Source organism: Seriola dumerili, unplaced genomic scaffold (genome assembly GCF_002260705.1).
Source record: "Seriola dumerili isolate Sdu_G_001 unplaced genomic scaffold, Sdu_1.0 BDQW01000003.1, whole genome shotgun sequence".
In the NCBI taxonomy this organism is placed as follows: Eukaryota; Metazoa; Chordata; class Actinopteri; order Carangiformes; family Carangidae; genus Seriola; species Seriola dumerili.
In genome coordinates, this window is record NW_019174258.1 from 3,470,493 (window position 1) to 3,489,403 (window position 18,911).

The 18,911-nt window shown below is 38.0% G+C and overlaps 1 protein-coding gene across 1 annotated transcript in view; it reads right to left on the reverse strand.

Annotated features, from left to right (window-relative positions):
• LOC111219088 (CUB and sushi domain-containing protein 1-like) overlaps nt 1–18,911 on the reverse strand; it is a 303,797-nt gene that overhangs the window by 136,071 nt on the left and 148,815 nt on the right. Inside the window, exons 11-15 of the mRNA XM_022741679.1 lie at nt 17,395–17,498; nt 16,838–16,950; nt 7,409–7,591; nt 7,022–7,207; nt 1,825–1,965 (exon numbers count right to left, since the gene is read on the reverse strand). Of these exons, the coding sequence (XP_022597400.1) occupies nt 1,825–1,965; nt 7,022–7,207; nt 7,409–7,591; nt 16,838–16,950; nt 17,395–17,498 (727 nt within the window). The remainder of the gene's footprint in view (nt 1–1,824; nt 1,966–7,021; nt 7,208–7,408; nt 7,592–16,837; nt 16,951–17,394; nt 17,499–18,911) is intronic.

Sequence of the window (18,911 nt, forward strand, 5' to 3'; positions counted from 1 at the left end):
TTCATATTTGAGTTTCTAACATTATTCATATAAATAGATACTGATATCCCCACAGCAACACCTATTGATATTCATATATGCATTAAAATGTTAATAGACCAAATTACTGAAACAGCACAAAGATGCCTGATCTTTTTTAAGTCCCAATGTAGAATTTATGTGACCAGACATTCAAAGTGCACCCTCAAAAACTTTCACCATCAGAAACTATATGATTGTAGTTAAACATTTGTTTTTCTTTAAAAATATGGGTATTCATCAACAGTGCATTGTGTTTTTTACAACTGTCGACAGTAAAACCACTGCATAACATATCCAGGAAAAGGGGAGTATTTATAAATAGGATTTCTGTATTTGCAAATTACTTTAAGAAATGTTTGAGTGAAAAAGACTCTATAATGGCATATTTTGCCACCAATGGTGCATCAAACCTTCCATTTGTGTTAGGATTAGGGTGAAAAAAATTGTTTGTGTTGGGATTAGAGATAGGACTTTTTATTAAATAAACTGGTGCTGAAGAGGCAAAAAACATTTAGTATTTTCATTTGTCATTATGTCACCTCTCAAGGAAGAGTCACAGACAAGGTCATTTGGATGGTCGTGTGTGAAATGGTGCAAAACCGCACGGAGATCACAGAGAATTAATCAGAATCAGTCATGCAGAACTAGTTCAGCTTAGAGCAGACAAATACACTGGCTGCAGTAGTCAGTTTCAAAGCTGACAATGGGACAGATTTAACTGCTGTAGGTAAAGCATGAGTATGACATGAAAACAGATGATCAGTTGAGAAGAACTCAGGACAGATAACCATGTATAAATCATCTAAGTGTAATTCAGCTTTTATTAGTGCCAATTACTGTATTTCTGTACTTATTATGTGCTTTTGAATGGCCTTTAATGGTTATTATATATGGAAATAGTAATGCAGATGCTTCCAGTCAGTGTATGAAACTCTTCAAAACTTGTTGCTTCAAACCCACAACTCAAAGTAACAAGTTATTACAGTAGTAATAACACAGTAAGAGCGAAGATGTAATGGCTTCACTGGTCAAGAAAAGGTAAGACCTTCGCCCCCTATTCAAAACATTCTGCATATTGCTGCTAGAATGGATAACTGACTTTTCTGCTTTCTCTTTGTATGATTATACACTGCTACAAACAAGCCCTTCCTCCTTCATTCTGGGGAGCGGACCTCAAAAATCTGCTGCTCATGTTTACTCATGTCATTTTTAGATTGCTGAACAATTTTCTGCTATCAAAACTCCACTGATGCTGCTCTGGAAATATCTCAAATGTGATGTCGTGATGACATTTGACTGGATAACTGCCGAAATAAGGAAAAGACACCAATACCCACCAAAACTTGTGCACAAATTAATGCCATGTCAAAAAAAGCTATTTTTAAACCATTTAGGGTACATTTCAAGTTTGATTTTGTTGCATGTGATTCTACACTGGCAGGTTTATTCAAAGGTGTTCAAGCAAATTTACCTAGATATAGACAAAAGTACAATATGGTTAAATACAAATAATTTTTAAAGAAAATTGATAGAGCGCTTGTTGAATACACTACTGGCAATATCAGACTGCAGTGAATGACATCCCGGATTTATGATACTCAGACCAGATGAATATAACCTGGATTGAATGCAGAAGGACTAACGTGTAAATAATAAATAATATATTTTGACTTAAATAGGTGGTAATGGTTCTGGGTTTACACAACAGGTAGTGTAATTGACAGACTGACAGACAGGCATACATACAGACACACAGATAGACAGAGAGAAACAGAAAGAGATAGGTAGGTAGTTGGTACATACTGGTGTAGCTGATATTGAAGCCTTTTCCAGTATTGGAGTGATCAGACTGAAATTCCAGTCTCATGATGTGTCCATTCGAGGCAATCTGTGATGGAACATCCTTTCCTGAGAACGTTCCAAATGTCGTTGGCTCAGACAGACCTAAAATAGAACAGAGTTTAAACAATCTCTTAGAGACACTTTTTAATGGTGCTTGTCTGTGGTACATCACATTAAGGCAAGGACACACTCCGAAAGTGAAGGACTCCTGTAAAGGAAAAAACAAAATACCCCACAAGACCTAAAGAGATGTATAAGATGTTATTAGGACAAGAAAAGAAAAATGAACTTGGTAAATCATAATATGCTGTTTTGATTTTATTTTGCAGATAAATCCAACCGATGTACAATGTCTACTTTATTAAATACTCCACTTCTCTGGAAGTCATCAGAGAAAAATGCTGTCGTTAACACTGCACTATTAGCTCATTACCTGCCTGCCTGTCAGTCATTTTGGATTAAACAATTTAATGGAGTGAAAAGAACTGACGCAATTCACTTCATTCAGTCTCCTAATACTGTCAGTGCCAAAATGGAGAAATAATCCATCACAAGTCCTGAATTCAAAATTGTATTTAAGAAAAGTAAACAAGTATTAGCATCAAAATGTGCCTAAGTATCAAAAGTAATCATGCCGAAGATTGGTTTCTCTCAGAGTGACAAATTATTGGCACTGAATGTTTTATTAAAATGTTGTAGCTGGTCCTGGTAGAGCCCAGTTTGACTACTTCATTACACTGTTGGGAAGTTTTTATGACAGCAGTGAGTTAAATTGTCTAAAATGTCTCAAATTTTGGTGATGTTTTTCCCTTAGGCCTTTTAAGGATAACCTGTTTCTCAACTGGTTTGTATATTTTTCTGAAACTACTGAGATAATGCTGAAATGCAAAGTCACGTGCGAAAACAAATGCTGTTTTTTCTTGGACAGATGGCATTTTGGAGATTTCTATCCAACAGTGTGATTTATCAAACTCATCTCATATTGATTGTGTAATCTCATTCTGCATAGCAAGTAATAAATAAATAATACTGAATAAAAAAAACAAAAAAAAACAAAAAACAAACACATCAAGTAAAAGTAGACAGTCTTCCAAAATGTTAGTTTCCTTCGACTTCTGTATAGTGGTAATGAACTCTATTTTATTAAAATACACTGAGAAGTGCAACAATTCTTATGTATATATGTATCTGCACATTAACACAAGATTGATTCATGACTCATCTTGTTAATGTCAGATAAATGAAGCATATACTGAAGCATGACTCTTGAAATCAAATTCGATTATCCTGCTGATACCTATCTCTAACATCATTTCTAACTAAACAGACAAAATATACAATCGGTGACCTGAAGAATACGGCTCTTGCTCCATATAGCATAGTGGACCACCTTTAGCCCTAATAAAAGCTACTACATATCCTGGCAGTGATTCAGAAAGGGACCTGCCACATTCTGGTGTTCAAGCAAACCAGACAGACTTCAGCGCTTTACACAACTGACAAAAGTTGATGCTCTTTTCTAAAGCATTTGAGTGACTCCCAAAGAAACCGATGTCAGGGGACTATGGTGTCCATGTCATTAATGTTATTTCACCTGAATGTGTCTTGAACCATGTATTCCTGGACAATTCTGTCACCATGGCAGGGACATTGTCTCGCTGAAAGTACCCATCATCCCCTTGGGGGAACATGATTGCAATGAATAGCTGAACCTGGCTGCTATGTTAAGGTATGTTCTGCCATTAAGGCATTGCTCTATAGGCATTAAAGGACCCACTGTATACCGACTGAATGGCCCCAAAACCATTAGAGCCCCCCCACTGGCCTGTACAGCGGTAAGCATGCATCACCTCATTTCTGTCTGAGACATTTATGTCACAGCATAGAGCCATTTACTACAACAAATGGTTATACATTTTTGTTTGGCAGAATACACTCTGCTGTTGAGGGTGCTCCCCAGTGATCTAATCGGCAGCGACAGATTCAGTGGGGAGCACAATAAAACCCTAAAGGGCTACACAGAGCAGAACCCAGCAGGCCCATATCAGTGAGATATGGAATATACATAATGCACAAGGAGAGAAATTCCACCCCCTAATATAGTAATAAGACATTAGAACAGGAGGAGGCTGAGGTGGTTGATGGAGAAATCAATCGTCACAGCCAGTAACAGCAGTTTGTAGCAGGTAGAAATAAACAGATTAACCAGCAGCAGCAGCAACAGTGCCATAATGATCAATAGCAAGTGTGAGAGCTTGTGGGATTATAGAGACCACTTTATTGTCTTGATTGAATGTGATTGGAAATTTGATTCCACGTGATTGGTGATTATAAATGTCAACTGATGCTGATAGGCAATTGGCATGCACAACTTCAGTTCACTGCCAGAACTATCACAAAGCTTGTTGCTTTTGATTGCCCACCAGGAGTCTACCAGATTGATGTTTCAGCAGAACCTGTGATTCATCAGAAAACACCTGCAGTTTTGCATGGGTGGGCGAAGCAGGCACCGGTGATTATTCATTATGGCCTTTGCTGCCTGACACTTCCTGTGGTTATCCACTGAGGGGTCATTTCCCACATAGCAAATGGTTTGATGTGGGGTCTTGCGTTCTGTCCCCTTCATTGATTGCCTCTGAGAATACCAACCTCAAAAAATTCAAGACGCTCAGTCTAAGTGATGTTCAAACTCACCTTGTGGCACCTACAATCATGCCTTTCTCAAAGTCTGACACTCAACAATCTTAAATCTATCAATCTTCCCAAATCGCTCTTGTTGCTCTTGCATGGAGCTGTTGGTGTCATGCGACACATGCATAATTATAGAGAGACATACTAGTTGTGGACTTTTGTGGTCAGTGGGTACATCCATTGTGTGATATTTTATTAAGCCAGCTGATACTATAAACCTCAAAAAAGTAATTATACTGTATTTTACACATCTTCAAATGGTTGAAGATTATGGTGTTGATTATTTCTTAAGATTATGGTTCTGACACTGTTTAACATCATTCCTGTTTCACATCATTCCTGAGAGAGCAATGAGTGTGTTCCATTGCAGAGTGTTTTAGATTCCATTGTTAAGTACAAACACTCTATTGAAAGTAATATTAGAAATCCTCTTATGAATCCAACTACAAAAGGTGCAATGAAGAGCAGTTGCGCTGACAACCCTACAAGGGATAGAAAAGAAGCTACAGAACCGCTTCAGTAATAAAACACACGGTATCTGAAATGGGGATTCTTCACCAACACTCCCACAGAAAGTTTTCTTTTTATTTCCTCCTTAACTTGGAGTTTTGTATCCAATGCACTTTGACATAAATAAGCTACACAGTGACTGGGTTGCGAAGTACCAGTCTTTGTTCTTAAGCAACCTAAAAGCTCTTTTACGTATTCATTATTGCATTGACAGGCATGAGACCAGGAGTGGAAAGAGAATCAATGCAACAGCAGCTGAAAGAATGACAAGATCCTACGTTGTATTATCCGAGAAGAGAGATTTAGAGAAAAGCCTTTTGTGACAGTCTATCACTACGTTCTCTTATATCAGATGGCAACAATGGCTTTCTGATTATGTTAACTATTTATATACTATTCAAAAGCATATCTTGAAGCTTTATTAGATTTTTTAGGCTGTATTTCATGCTGCTGTTTCCCAGCTCAGGAGATTTATGGGTTATTACAGTGGTTGCTTGGTTCGCTTTTGCTTGCTATTTGTTTGTATTTCAATGTTCTATTATCCAGGAACAAAAAGAAGAGTCATGAGTGTCAAGGTCCCATAAAACCCTTGGTGAATGGAAAAGCCCTTGGGTTTCTCTGATGAAGAGAAACTTTTTTCTTACTGCATTGGGATGCAGATTTATGTTCCTCCTGGAATATAGCATCTATTTTTTATGTATGCACTTTTTAAAATCATAAAATCAGACTGTGACTCATCATATTGGCTGTGTAACAGCAAAATGATTGATAGTTTATGTCTGACTTTCAAATATGTGAAATGAGGACAGAATATTAGACAATGGCAAGAAAACATCAACGTATACTATCAATGATGAAGACACAACTCTTGAGAAGTGATCTCATTATCACTGCCTCTTCAAATAACTCCCCAAGCATATGTTTTTACTTTTTTATCCATAATTTAGATTAAAGTAATATTGTAACACTGAGTTGTTGAAGTTTTAAACCATTCTCATCAATCAGCCTGTTGAGAATAGTGGTGTAGACTTTAATGTCAAATTCATTTATAAATATATTCTATGTGATTCTGAACAGTTTTGAATACTCTCAGTAGTAGAAGTACTCTCATGTTGTAGTTAACCTTCTATACACTAATTAGTAACCATCACATTAGTGAACATTGATCCTTGACAAGCTACAGTATTTATAGACCAACATTTGTTCATGATTGACCACTTTCGTCATAGTAAAACATACTAACACTTTTTAAAATTTAAACATTCTCATGATTTTTTAAGGAATACTTCTTACATCACCTAACAGAACTTAATTTCAATGAGACATGTCCTTTACAGTTTTTGGTCTTAATTCCTGTGGCAGCACGTGATTCATCACAAAGATGAACAAACTGACTTTACAACAACTTTAATTATAGTTTATTCAGTGCAACAGCACTAATTGCCATGCAATTTCCAAACACTGCTTCAAAATAACATCCCTGCAGAGGGACAGTTTTACAGCTAGTCAATTAAACACGTCATCTTTAATGACCAGCCAGTCAAACCAGGGCTTTGCTTGATTCATTTTAAATCAATAACCTTTATTACAATAGGGAACAGCGATCTAATTGCCCTGTGTTCTGTGTGAAGTAGAAAATTGTAGATGTGTTGAAACAATACAAAGCATCACAACTATCCATCCACCCAGTTTCCCAGCCAGCCATTCATGAACCAAATCCAATCTGAAATTCTCCGTACCTATGGATCTAGACTAAGATCTTGACAAGCTGAGAAAGGATGACTGGCCCCACAAAATTATTTTACCATTTCTGTTGTATACACATTCATCCATAGTTCAGAAATGAATGATATGTATATCCATATCCTAAGGTCTAAACTGCCTTCTTAAAAAGGGGTTATACAAAAGTGTTATACTAAGTTTAAAAAATTGCAGTGAAATACTAAGATATAATTACCTTCATCTTTGACCACCAACCAGTCGAACTGTGGCTCCAGGTCAAAGTCAGAGAAGAGGAGATGAATGCGGCTTCCTGGTTCAGAGATAATCAACCACACACAGTTGAGGTTGTTCCCATACTCTTCTGGGTAATTCGGAGACAATACAGTTCCTGATGGAGCCGTGAAGTTGAAGAAACATGAGACTACAAAGAGGAAGAAACAAAGGAAGAAAGACAGGAAGGACAGAGGTTAAGTTGATAGGTAATTGGTTAAGAATGCAAGCAGGGAGGCAGACTGATAGATACAGCGCTAAGAAGAGAGAAAAAAAAGAAGAATAACACAAAATTAAGATAAAAAAAAAAAAAAAGATTAACAGTTAACACAACCAAAACAATCATACTTACAGACACAACTGGGTTTATTTCCAGACCACTGGTTATTGTGCTGACATGTGATGGTCCTTTCACCCACAAGTTCAAAGGCCGACTGGCAAAAGAAGGTCAACACGTCGCCATGTTGAAAGCGATCACCGCTACGACGTCCAAATGCCGGCACCCCGGGATCACCACAGCCTCCCCGTTCTATCTCTGTAACACACACAACACAGGGGGCCATGTTTTTATGCAGATAATTGTTGTCAGCATGTGACATGGTGACATTCAGCTAAGGATCTGTCTAGCTTGAGAGGTGGGGTTAAAATGCAATAAATGCGTACATTGATTTTTAGATAGTCTGTGTGACGAATCTGAATATTCCGTATGGTGTTTATAGTGATGTAGGTATGTAGTGTTTTGTTTTTTTGGTTCCTCCACTGCAGCGAGTACCCCCTCAATACAGCGTTATTACTATAGTGACAACGCATGAAGCTATCGTGACATCATCTTTAACGTGACACACACTTGAATAATGGAGGATATCGACGTGATACTAAACAGAGAAACATCTGCAGCTCCTAGTATAGTACACTCACTAACAGAAATGTAACAGGCTACTATGAGCAGTGTACAGTCACTTGGCTGTTTAAAAAGGGTCGGTTTGTACCAAATGTGCAAAATGATGATGCAGTTGTGACGATTTTCTCAGACCAATCAGTAGTCCGCAGGGTTTTCAGATCACCTTTTGATATTGCTCCACCTCATTTGGAACCTTGGTGGAGGTGATCCCAAAAAAGAAAAAGTACCAGGTACCAGTTACTATCCACAACTTTTGACCAAACCCAAAGAAGGCAAGGAGTAGAATTAGGTTGAGCTGGTACTATGCAGTGGAAAATGGCTATTATATTTCCAAAGGTTAGTAATTTAGCATATTTGTCACTACACTACTCTACAAAATGTGCCCACTCAAAAAAAATGTAGAGACCATTATGGTTAGAGTTAAGATTAAAGTGGGTGAATTTTTTTTTGAATTTTTGATTTGGTATGTCTTTGAATAAAACTGGAACCTGCAAACAGACCCTTTTTATGCGGTCCGAACACAAAGGCTTCAGTCTCACAGGATAGTCCAGTCAGCTGGTGGCCAGGATTACCCAATGGGAGAAGAGAGGAGCCATACTTAAAATTTATGTAATAAACTACTTTCTTTGATAGAGAACTGGCAGCAGTTCTCATTAGGCTGTCAACACATGGACAAATGGCAAAAAGAAGATTAGCAACAATGTTAATAAGGATGTGCAGAGCAGTATAAACTGTGAAAATGGCTTGTGTTATTTTACATTGCTGTATTAAGAAATGAAATACAACCTTTGAGAAATTATTTTAATGTTCCCCTTTGCACAGTTAATTGTCATCAAGGTAATTGTAGTGCAATTCAGCTTTAATTGTGAAAGGCAAAACAATAAGCGGAGGCACACAGTTAGATGCAAACACACACACACACACTAATCCATCCTTATTCTTGTTAAATAACCAGCAGGAGGTTATAATCGAAGAAAGCAACACTGATGGTTGTGACATTGTATAAAATACGACTGTTTCCCGCATACAGAGTTTCACATACCTATGTTGTGTCTGTCCTTTGTTTCCTTGTTTTCTTTATTTTTTTCTCAATTTGTCTCTGTCTGTCATCCTTTCAAATTGTTGCTGTCCTTCCCTCCCATTGTGTTCTATTTTCTTCTTATCGCTGCTGTCTCTCAATCTGATTCAATATACTGTGCTTTATTGGCACATTAGCAGTACTGCCAAACTGGCCTGCAATCATATTCCATTCATTTTGTCACTCATTTTTTTTCCTTCACTTGGGAGTGTGTTTTTATCCACGGCTCTTACCTCTCTCCCCTCCTAAATTTTGACATTCCACCAGACATCTGTCATCTTGTAACACATGCTCCACCATGCTCCTGGATTCGCTTTGGGCAAATACATCTCAAGGTGAGCTGCGTGTGTGTGCGTGTGTGTGCGTGTGTGTGTGTGTGTGTGTGTGTGTGTGTGTGTGTGTGTGTGTGTGTGTGTGTGTGTGTTCTACGCATTTACTATCTGTTGGGATGTAAGTACACCCACAAGAATAGAATACTCAAAGACTTGGCAGGCGTGTGTGTGTGTGTGTGTGTGCGTGTGTGTGTGTGTGTGTGTGTGTGTGTGGCCCACAGCTAGCTGTCACACAGTTGACAAGTGTCAAGATGGATATCAGCGATCTTGAGCCCCTGGTAAGTCTGTCATTATGGTAACTCATAATGACAGAACTCTCACTCATTCCTTTGTCTTTTTTTAAGTTTCTTCTTTCTCTTTCTTCATTTCTGTCTTTTATTTCCTTCATTTTCTTTCTATGTTTATAGAGTTTTATTGATGCAGAATGTAGATTTTAAAACTCAGTATAACTTCCTTTCCTTTCCAACAGTCACATATCATACAAAGGAATCTACATAACTGACAGTAGAAAATAAAACAAGGTTGAATTACTGCCTCACAGTAGTATGCATCTCCCAACCAGTCAAGTTGCAGTTTACAATCTGACTCATATGTAATAAAGACTTTGAAGGAATTTGATAAAAAAATGTGCAGCAAACATCCCTAGCCTGGCATCAGTCAAAAGCTATTAGAGATGTTCATAGTAAGGACATGTAGATGGTAGTTATGGACCCGAAAATGTATTTGATTGTTACTTATACAGGAAAAGTAACAACAAAAGGACAATGATTATCACTAAAGTGTGAACCCTGTCTCTAAAATCAATAGAATCATAAATAACAAGCCACATTCCAATTCTGACCAGGCACTAAGCACTAAGCTTTGCATTTGGTTCCTCCTTTATCATTTTTGTCCACATTTTTTGTTCTTTCTTTTGCCACGTGCTCCATGTAACTTTATTTTTGTCTACACATGATGTCTTTTATTTTTACAAGCCAAGTCAAAACCAACTGAATCAAACATCAGCAGTGCCTCAGAATACAAACATTTTAATCATCATCACCCCGGTCTGTTTTAAAGATTTTTGAAAGTTTTTGAGTCTCCTGGCCAACGCCAATCTTCTTTGAAGTAATCTACCTAAAGTTAAGTTCCACAATTAGAGCTTTATTTCACATCAACCCACAAGAGACAAAGGCAGGCTACACGATCTGCACCTGACTACACACAGATAAATCAATAGCGGTGCCAAAGCCTGCTGGCAGACTGACGATCAGCTGAGAGAACAAGTGGAGCCAGTTACCATAAGCTACATGTTGCCTCCAGGGAAACCACCCCAGACTTTGTCGTGAAGAAGTTCCCAGCTCCCAACACCAATTACTTTGGGTTCAGACCAGGGAAAATCTCCAGCTACAGCGCAACGCACAGTTGGCAAGATCTTGACAATCTGCTCATGACTGGGTTGAGATGAAATATTATTTTAACAATTTTTTTTTTTTTCAAATTTCATTCATGGGCATCTTAGTATTATTTAGTTGTATAGCCATATAGTAAATAGACAAAACATATTCTCTCCCACCATTGCCCAATGTAGTACACAGTTTATTTTATCCACTATTGATTAATCCTGTTCTTTTGCTTCACTGTTCATCTTGGTAATTATCAAACATTGCATTTACCCTGTAGTATTAGTCAGTTAATACATCTATTTACTTAAACTCAACCAATGTCCTGTTGTGTTACTATGAAATAGAGACCAGATGATACATTGACTCAAGAAATCACAGCTTCTGATATTAAACTGATTGGATTTATTATATTAGTGAATATATTTATTAATCAAAGTTATTCAATTGAAGTGGAGAGAGGCACCCTAATTTACAAGGATTTTAATTTTTAAGTGTGGCCATGTAGCACTACAGATATTATGTGTATTTTGGAGAAATGAGAGTCATCACTATTTTGACGTGTATCATTCCAGTGAATAATTTCCAGTGAGAAACATGCTTTCTTTACTTAGAGACTATTTATACAGAGGAGCACAGAAAACTAATAAAGAGCTTTATCCCATGGGGAAAGGACAATCACCCAAAGCTCAATATCCGCAATACCAACAAGGTTGTAGGGGATCACCCAAGGAACAGGAGGCCACCTGTCCTGGTTGTCAGGGAGAGGAAGTGAATAGGTTGGAGTCCTACAAGTCAAATCAATAAAAAACTGGATTGGATTTACAATACTAGGCTGATGGACTTAGGAATAGAAAACCACAGTGCAGAAAGAATCCAACTGAACTAACACAAGGCTACATAAGTATTTGGCAGTGTACTGTAGCGTACATACCTGGCCTGGCATCAGTCACAAGCTGTTAAAGAACTTCATTGTCAGGACATGCAGAGTTATGGACCCAAAATTGACACTTTGTTACTCCATCAAACTATCAAATTGATAAGAAAGAGAGACAAAGGACCCTTCTCTCACTGCTTTACCATGCTCTCAGCATTTCACAGAGATACACAACCTGATCACAGTCAAAGAAGTGCTGTGTAATCCACATTTATAGACTATTAGCTTGAGGAAATGAAAAAACAATTAAACAATTCAAAAGTTCCATGGAAAATTACTCTCTTCTCCAAATTGAAACACAGGAGAAGATGGGTAACACACCTGAAACGCGCACCAGCCCCCAGGGGATAAAAAAGTCATGATCAATTCACACAAGCCCATCTCTGTAGCTCATAGCTTTTAGCTCTAAGCTCCACCACAAAAACTCATGGCTCTTAGCCATGTTGCATTTTATCGTTTTGTCCGCGTCCTTTATTCTTTCTTTGCCACGTGCTCCAAGTAACATTCTTTTTGTCTACATGCGCGATCTTCTATTTTCATAAGCCAAGTCAAGACCAACTGAACAGAAGTGCATCAGAGTTATTTTGTAGCTTTATAAATATTATCACGTTTTCCCTTTTGAAGACTTTTGACAGTTTAGAATCGTCTGGTCAACGCCAGTCTTCTCTAAAGTTATCCAGCCAAATTTAAGTGAATCAGAGTTTATTTCACATCATCCCACAAGAGAAGCCAGCAGATAACACATCTGCCCATGACCTCCTGCAGGGAAGCCGACCAGAAATCAATCTAACTGTTTCTCTAAAACCTGGGAATCAGTTGTCAAACTAACCAAACTATCCTTTTCACAAAATTAATACATGCTTATTGTCTGCATTTTGAGGTTGATTTTTGCAATAACAAAGTCAAGTTAAAATATGTTTAAACGTACAACTTTTTATGAAGAAACATAATAACACTGATACTGCAGATACCACAAAAGAATCTAAAGGCATTCAATGCTAATTTTCAGTCCTTTGATGAGTAAAAAAATTTTTTTTTAATTATTTACATCATTATACTTTTCACAGCCAGTTGCCATCAGTCTGAAAACTTGGCAGCAGCATTTCACTGAAAGCTTCAATTACCATAATGGGCTGTGTGTTTATGATGTTAAGTCTCTCTCTCTCTTTCTACCATTCAGTCCAATTCAAAAGGACTTTACTTGCATGTGAAACAGACGTTTATATTGCAGAAGTGTGAATATAGATAGATATATAGATAGATATATATATAGATAGATAGATAGATAGATAGATAGATAGATAGATAGATAGATAGATATAGAAAGATAGATAGATAGATCGACTGATAGACTGATAGATTGATTGATTGTGCAAAATTTTATCTTTTTTATATTTAAATGTACAAAAATGTACAAATGGTCAGTGCAAGAACACAAGTGATTTGACAGTTTGGTCACAACAGATCATAATCTTGCTGCTGTGTTTGCACATTGCTGTGTTACGCCCAGATGAAATGGACGTTTTTTGTTAATAACCGCGAGTCTTTTCGGTGGTTGTAACCTGTGGGCAGTGTTTGTCTCTGATGTCTCGGTTTAGTTGGCAAGTGGTTAAAAAGTGCAGCTCAGTTTCCACCTTGTACTGTGTACAGTAGCTGTACAGTCTATCTAGTCTGGGGAGCCAATTCTGACTGTGTGGCGGTCTCTCTCCATGGCAAGGCTGTGCTCACTGAATCTGTGCATGGTCGAGGATTTCCTTTGTTTTGGATCGGTCACCATGGTCAGGTAATCTGCCACCGGTTTATTCTTCCCAACAAATGTGTCAAATACTTTTTGTTTTCTTTGAAATGTTTGCCAGCAAAGTCCCAGAACCAGCTGGTCTAGGGGGCTTCTCACTAGGGTCTCTCAGGAGCTGAGAGCTTTGTTAGGGAGAGCGTCAGGCCACTTTCTTTTAGGAGATTTTAAAATTTAAGTGCTGTCTTTTGAATTTTTATTATTTGTGGGTATCATCTTAATTCTCCTTTGCATGCAATATTTTAAGATTTCCATTGGACGTGGATTTTTTTCGCATGCAGGGGACCCCAGTGGACCCCAAAACCTTGCAACCATAGAAGTGAAATAAGTTCTATAATGGGGTTCAATATTTTAAGCCAGATCTGAATTGGGATGTCCAACTTTATGTTCATTTTGATGGTGTAAAACACCCTTCTTGTCTTGTCTCTCAGGGTGTTCACAGTCTTGTTGAAGTTACCTGTGGTGCTGATGTTTAGGCTGTGATGAGAAAAGTTTTTTGTAATGTTGAAGAGCAATGGTGTCTACATAGAACTTTGAGATTTTGGGTTAAGGTTAGGGTTATTTAGTGTCGGGTGTTTTTTGGAATACCAGAAATTTTGGTTAGATTCACTGTCAAGGCCCAGGTCTGAGAATTGGTGCAGAAGATCAAGGTGCTGTTGTAGCCCTTCTATGTTTGTTAGGAGAACAAGCTCATATGCAAACAGTAGGAGCTGATGAATGCCAAGCTGATGCCTTCAGACTGTTCTAAAGCTCTCTCCAGTTCAGTAACGTGTATTTTCAAGAGGTTCAGACGCAAGCTACATCCTTTTCTGATGCCCAGCTTTTGGGGAAAGAAATCTGTGTTTTTTTGTGCACTTGTTGTTCAGTAAGTGATGCAGACCCTAATGCCAAATTGAATCATAGGCTTTTTGATGTCAACAAAGCAGGAGAATCATTTGCTTTTGTTTACTTGGTTGTCAATTAGGCTGATGGGGGTGAAGATATGGTCTGTTGTACTATAATTTGGTAAAAAAAAACAAAAAAAACAATTTGGGATTTGCTCACGACATTATTTTCAGTGTGGTGTTGACAGAGTTTGTGGTTTATGATCATTCAGAGGATTTTCCAGAGGTTGCTTTTGAAACAGATCCTATGGTTGTTGCTTGGGGTTGAATTTGTCTCTCGTCCAACTTTTGTGGAGCGGTGTATCAGTCCTTGGTTCCAAATATTGAGGAAGAGCCTGGATTGAAGGACGATGTTAAAAAGTTTTAGTATAGTCAGTTTGAATTTAAGGTCTGTGAACTTTATCAATTTTTTGGGATGTCGTCAACACTACAGGCGTTCTTGGTTTACAAGGATTTCATTTATTCCTGTTGTTTATTGTGTAATTACGGAGTCTAGCTGGTTCTGACAGTCTTTTATGGTTGACTCTGAACTTCGTACTTTATCTTGTATGTGTTTTTGCTGTTAATTCTCCTCTGTTGGACCAAAGAGATTGGAGAAGTGGTTTACCCATGCATCTACATTTTGAATGGGTAGGTCCTCATGTTTTTGTTTGATTAGAGTGTTCCAATTTTCCCAGAAGTGGTTTGTTTTTATGGATTCTTTTTCTCTCTCACAATCTCTCTCCCTCTCTCTCTCAAACATACAAACACACACATACAAAATTACAAACACACAGAGCTGCTGTGATTAACTGTGAAGTGTAACATTACGGCATTCAAAAACAAGACAGCTACACATTTACATGCACGTATTGGGTTTTCCTGCAGGGCTGAAAACCTAAGAGCTCTCAGGGGGTAACACTGATCAAAGTGTGTAACATGGTGATATTATACATTGTGACAGCATCACATATATACACGCAAGGAAGCACACAGAAAACACACCACTGGCGGTTGTTTGTTTATCCTGGGGAAAAACTGAAACTAAAAGATCATCTAGAGGTCATTAAGGACCTCTTGTTTATTTGTTTGTTTCTTCCCGTCTTTTTTAGTATCATTTTGTCATATGTGTAATTGCCTTTAAATGTATAAACAGTGGACCACCTAGCCAAGGTGTAAAGAGGAAAAAGGCCCATATTGCTGTTGGGACAAATCTTAAACACATAAAATAAGTTTAGCCATTAAATCAAGGTCAGTTCCACTTCAGCCTTATGCTGAGCCCTGTAAAATGATATTAAATGTCTCACATCACATTTAAAGAAGTGCAGGCATGCACACTGAGTTTCTGCAGGTACTGGGCGCTTTTCTGATTCCCTACAAGAGTAACTAACCCTGAACAACACTGTCAGCAACATCACTGAATCAAACATAGCTAAGCGGAGTCAAGAGCACAACCTTTATCTCTCTCACTCTCTTTCTTCCTCTCTCGCTCTCCCCCAGTCTCTCTGAGACAGTCTATTTCTTCTCACTCTATTTGTCATTCTGTCATACTCTGTCAGTTTCTTGTTGTCCCTCTTCCTCTGTCTATACATTTATCAAATTACCTCTCTCTCTACCTGTCTCACCCTTTGTTTCAAGTGAATTCCATTTAGTTTAGTACCAGCTGAATTCGATTTAAAGAGCTGCATTGACATGGTAAGATGCAGTATGTAATCAAATATATAACACATACCTCAGCCAAGGCCACACATTTGCTTACACCAGATCCAGATTCTTATCTGTGTCTGCACCAAATTGTACAAACTCATAGATTTCAAAACCATCTATGTCTATCAAGATCCAAACATTATTTCCTGTGAAATTGACAAAATGTCAAAAAATGCCATATTTCATAATGTTATGGAAAGTGAAAGTGAAAAAAATTCATGGATCCAACCCTTTAACCAGATCTGCACCAAAATTTGACGGGTTTCCACTGGGCGATGCCCCATCCCTCCACCCAGTTTGATGCAAATGGGTTCAGTGCTATTTGTATAATAAATGTATTGTTCTAAAGAATAAGTACTTAGAGGAACATCTACATCTGTCCCTCTCACCTTGAGACACTATGACTGTCACCACCTTTATCTCTTTATTAGTGTCAGCTTTGGCATAATATGAAAAACACGCAAGCAAAATGATCAACTGATTAACTCACAACTAATTTATCACCTTCTTGTAATGCACAGTCGCACACACACTCACATGCAGGACAAACAACAACAGTTGTGTTACTACTGAATCAGCACGTCAGCAAGGCCATGACTTTCACACTCCATTATGACTGTGTGTATGTATATGTGTGTGTGTGAGTGTGTTTGTGTGAGTGAGTGTGTGTGTGTGTGTGTGTGTGTGTGTGTGTGTGTGTGTGTGTGTGTGTGTATCAGAGACAGAGAAAGAAAAACATGACGTATAAATTGCATTGCATTGTTGTATTCATTGTGATGGAAGCCATACCTTCATAGACTGCTTTAAACCCTGCTGAGCCGATAGTATCATCTGACTGCAGGTGTAGCCACATCTGATTGGACAAGCTGACAATGAGGTCAGGAACACTGGAGCCAGTGAGTCTACACACACACACACACACACACACACACACACACACACACACACACACACACACACACACACACACACACACACACACACACACACACACACACAAAAAAAAAATAGGCAGACATTATCACAACCTGTCAAGAAGCATTACTGCTGTATCACTTTCTACTTTAATTCAAGTACATTTTAATTATTTACATAGCCTAGAACACTGTATTAATACTAATAAAAGCCTAATCCTTCACACCTCTTGTAATGTGTACGAATTGAACTCCAACAGTTCCCTCAAAACATCATAAATCAATAATTCAGTTCAGTATATCAAATATGTACCTGCACAAAAACATCCATGTGTTTGCAATTGTCCTTGTGGTTACCACCATTAGCTTGTTCTATATTGCTGTATGTCAACATTACTATATCATGGGCCAGAAAATATAATTAGTGCTTACACATAGAGTACTCTCCGAGTGTCTCCTATCTTGCCTCCGTCTCCCACAGTTAATGTGTCATATCCTCTTTCCAGGTCAAACTCTTCAAATGACAGCTTTATCACCTAGAATAAAAACGAAAGAAGAAAGCAACCGTACAGACATTTATAAACACAGATGTGTAAAGATGAGGGTACAGAAAAAAGCAAAAAGAGAGACAGAGAATCACTTAGAGACTTATTATGAGTTCCTGCAGGGATGAGCTCATGCTTTTCCATCCTTACAATTTCCAGTAATAGAAGGTAATGATTATATCACTGGGGAAATTTGAAAGCCTAGCATTGGAATGTGAGTTTTATTTCACAAACAACTGTCTCTCAAGCAGTGACAGCTCTATATGATGTTAATAACAATAAATTAATGACGTGCATTATAAAGTAGCACTGTGCAAACAAAAAACATCCCTTTCAAAAAGACTGACAGCATCTGTCAACCTCATGACCTCATGATTCTTGTAATTTAGTCTGACTTCATGGCATGGAGTCAGACAAAATTACAGCACAGAGGAAAACCACTTTAGAGCAGAAAGTACGGAGCAGGCTTCTACTATCTCTGTCAAAACAAGACTAAAGTTTTACATTTCTTTGCAATGTAGGGCTCACCTTTGTGAGAGGAACAAAGGTGAGGCACTGACATACTCTCTAGGCAGCATTGTTGCACTTCCAAAATTGGTTGTATATTAGTTGTAAGTGTATATTCTCATTCAGTCTTAGAACAAACAACACTTAATGCTGGAAACTGATGACACTGATAGCATCATCAAACCCAGGAATTCTGGGTATGATCCCAGATATGCCAGAATGTGATATGTATCATACACCAACTGGGAAATCAACGGAAAGAGATAAAATACACAACGATCTATTACAGTGGACAGTCCATAGCTAGCCAACAGTGTCCAAAACCACAAAGGCATATATTCTGTGGGTGTGTGCTCTTTTTAGCAGGGGGCAACAAATGTGGGAGGGAGAATCCTATCATATAAAGCACTACTACTAATAATACCAGCGTTATGAGAGAGAGGGACTACTGATGTTCTTAGCCGTGACCATCATCTTATTTAATTAAAGCTGCTATGCCAAAGGTATAACAATTGTAAAAGTGATAATGGCATATTGGTATTCCAAAATAATACATTTTTTAATGAAAGAAAAAAACTCTGATACATCCTTGCTTTTATTTAGCAGATTCCTTCTTTAAATTCATAGAAAAATCCTGAACTGCACACACTGTACCCTGCAAACACACCCCTCTGCTGTTTAACAGAGAAATTGAGCGTTAAATGCCTTACTTGAAGTCACGTTCATGGCTGTAGCTGCATGCATAGATCTCTGGATCATCGATCTACTGTGAGTTCTAAAATGCCGTAATACTGGTCTTCTATTACTTGCTGCTTGCCCATTATTTATTAGCAGTAGATCATAACCCTGACAGAATGGAGGATGGCAGATTCCTGCTGTATTCAGGAAACCTCTAAG